Source organism: Tupaia chinensis, unplaced genomic scaffold, assembly GCF_000334495.1.
Source record: "Tupaia chinensis unplaced genomic scaffold, TupChi_1.0 Scaffold142262_1, whole genome shotgun sequence".
Taxonomy (NCBI): Eukaryota; Metazoa; Chordata; class Mammalia; order Scandentia; family Tupaiidae; genus Tupaia; species Tupaia belangeri.
Window position 1 is genome coordinate 69147 of NW_006202111.1, and position 2902 is coordinate 72048.

At 42.6% G+C, this 2902-nt stretch overlaps 1 protein-coding gene across 1 annotated transcript; it reads left to right on the forward strand.

Moving 5' to 3' along the window:
- Positions 1-273: 273 nt before the first annotated feature.
- LOC102485129 (olfactory receptor 8S1) lies at positions 274-1201 on the forward strand. The gene has a single exon (XM_006163464.1). The coding sequence runs from the start codon at positions 284-286 to the stop codon at positions 1199-1201; it is 918 nt and encodes a 305-aa protein (XP_006163526.1). The 5' UTR covers positions 274-283.
- The last annotated feature ends 1701 nt before the right edge of the window (positions 1202-2902 follow it).

A 2902-nucleotide genomic window follows, 5' to 3' on the forward strand; every position in this document is an offset into this window, starting at 1 on the left:
AATGACAAACTCTAACACATTCAATAAATAAATTTGAATAAGGAGTTGAATAATAAATTTGATAAGGAGTTGATCTATGGTGGGGTCCTACAGGAAAGATTATCATTGGGTTTAGGAAATCTAGAGACTTAGTGAAGGAAGCTTATCATTTCTGAGCATGAATTTTTGAGTAGGTATTAAAATTTCTGATGGAAAGAGGATCAAAACACTTGGGTATTTGTTAGACGTAACAAGAGGCTTCACCTGATTTATTTCTTATATTCCAAAGAAAATACTGAAGACAATGAGAAACCACACTGTTGTCTCAGAGTTCATCCTCCTCGGGCTGTCTGCTGATCCTCAGATCCAGGCTCTGCTTTTTGTGCTGTTCCTGGGGATTTACCTCCTGACCATGGTGGGGAACCTGGTGATGCTGCTGGTGATCAGAGCTGATTCCCACCTGCACACGCCCATGTACTTCTTTCTGGGACAGTTGTCCTTCCTGGATCTCTGTCACTCTTCAGTCATTGTGCCCAAGATGTTGGAGAACCTCCTGTCTGAGAAGAAAACCATCTCAGTAGAGGGCTGCCTGGCTCAGGCCTTCTTCGTGTTTGCCACTGGGGGCACTGAATCCTGCCTACTTGTGGTGATGGCTTATGATCGCTATGTGGCCATCAGCTCTCCCCTACTCTATGGCCAGGTGATGAACAGACAACTGTGTGTAGGGCTGGTATGGGGCTCCTGGGGCCTGGGTTTTCTGGATTCTCTCATCAACATCCTTGTAGCCCTCGATTTAGACTTCTGCAAGGCTCAAAATATCTACCACTTCAGCTGTGAACTGCCCTCTCTCTTTCCCCTTTCTTGCTCTGATGTGTCTGCAAGTATTACTGCCATGCTCTGCTCCAGTTTCTTGCATTTCTTTGGAAATTTTCTCCTGATATTTTTTTCCTATATTTGCATTTTATTTACTATCCTGCGCATCAGCTCCACCACGGGCAGAAACAAGGCTTTCCTCACCTGCTCCTCCCACCTCACTGCAGTGATCTTCTTTTATAGCTCAGGATTACTTCGCTATCTCATGCCAAATTCAGGATCCACTCAAGAGTTAATTTTCTCCTTGCAGTACAGCGTGATCACTCCTATGCTGAATCCACTCATCTACAGTCTGAAGAATAAGGAAGTGAAGGCAGCTGTGAGAAGAATGCTGAGGAAATATTTCTAATGTTTTAAATAATGAACTACAAAATCAGAATGATAAGGAAGCTGGATTAAACTGCAATAAGTCATGCCTGGATTTTTATTTATTTATTTATTGGAGAGGTTTTTGCTATAGGGCGCTTGTGTTCGCCAGAGAGACAGAGAGAGACAGAGAGACAGGAAGTGAGAAGAAAGTGAGAAATCACCCCCCGGGGGGGGATGACCACGCCACAGTCTCTTCTCCTCCATTCTCCTCTTGGGATCTTGGGCACGCTCGTAGTTTAAGCTGCCGGGTCCAGGACTTGAACCACGGTCGACTACATCAGAGTTCAGCGATATAGCCATTACGCTAACTGCTGGCCCCAAGTCATGCCTGGATAAGGAGAATTCTCTGAGGCCAGGATCTCTTAGGATTTTTCTTAAAAATACTTAAAAGGTAGGGAACCAGCAGTTAGCGTAATGGCTATGTCGCTGGACTCCCATGTAGTCGAACGCGGTTCGTGTCCTGGACCCAGTGGCTTAAAACTCATGTCGGGGTGCATGTGCGTGTGTGCCCAAGATCCCGAGAGGAAAATGGAGGAGAAGAAGGGACTGTGGCGTGACCATCCCCCCTGGGGGGTGATTTCTCACTTTCTGTCTCTATGTCTCTGTCTGTCTGGCAAGCGCACGTGCCCTGTAGCGAAAACCTCTCAAAAAAAAAAAAAAAAACTTAAAAGGTAGAAAGTTATTTTCTTGGGATGATACCAATTTAGTCTTAGAAAAAGATGGATGGATAAGATAAACCTCTTGCCTAGCAATTTTTTTTTAGAAAAATTTAATTTGTTATACATTGTATAGTGGATATTATTTCCTGCTCAGTAATTTCTATACATTATATGATATAAATAGCACAACAAATGTAATAAATAAATAGTTTAGTTATTGCTAAGTCAGAGAAGAGGAAACTGAGTCAGAGAGGTAAGTGATAGGATTGGAATTTGGAAAATGGATTTATGCCAAATACCATTTTCTTTTCTTTTAGAGATTTTGCTACAGGGCATGTGTCCTTGCCCAAGAGAGACAGAAAGCAAGAAATCACCCTCCAGGGGAGATGGCCACACTGCAATCCCTTCTCCTCCATTATCCTTTTGGGATCTTGGGTACACATGTACACGTGCCCAGCATGAATTTCAAGCCATTGTTGCCAGCTATGTGGGAGTCCAGTACATAGCCATTACGCTCTCTGCTCTTCTCCAGAGATTGTTTTCTTTACCACCTTGAACACTGACTTTTCCCCTTGATGCTCTGAGCTACCCCAGACTCAGTTCACGAATTCTCATGAAATGTTTTATGTTTGTTTTGTTTTATTTTGCTTAAGGAAGTCAAAATTAGATTCAGTCATTTGGCAAGGACCTAAAAGACAACAATGGTACCAAAATAAAATTGCTGGTATAGATATCTATGGATAATTGGAATATTTAAAATAGAGATTAAAAATAACATGTTTGTTTTTCCTTCTTCAAATCATTTACCCAATGGCCAACCTTCTCCAGCTGTAAGAAGACCATGACAAGAGGATTCCTTGGCAAATCTTCTAGATAAATAGATACTGTCAGACAAAGAGCTCTGTCACTCAGCCCCAATGATGCTGTAAGAATGGCAGGATGTGAGAGAGCCAATGGCAGAGCAAGCTCTGGACAGAGCCTGTGGCAAATTCCAAAAAGAAACAAACAGAATTTCAGCAAAG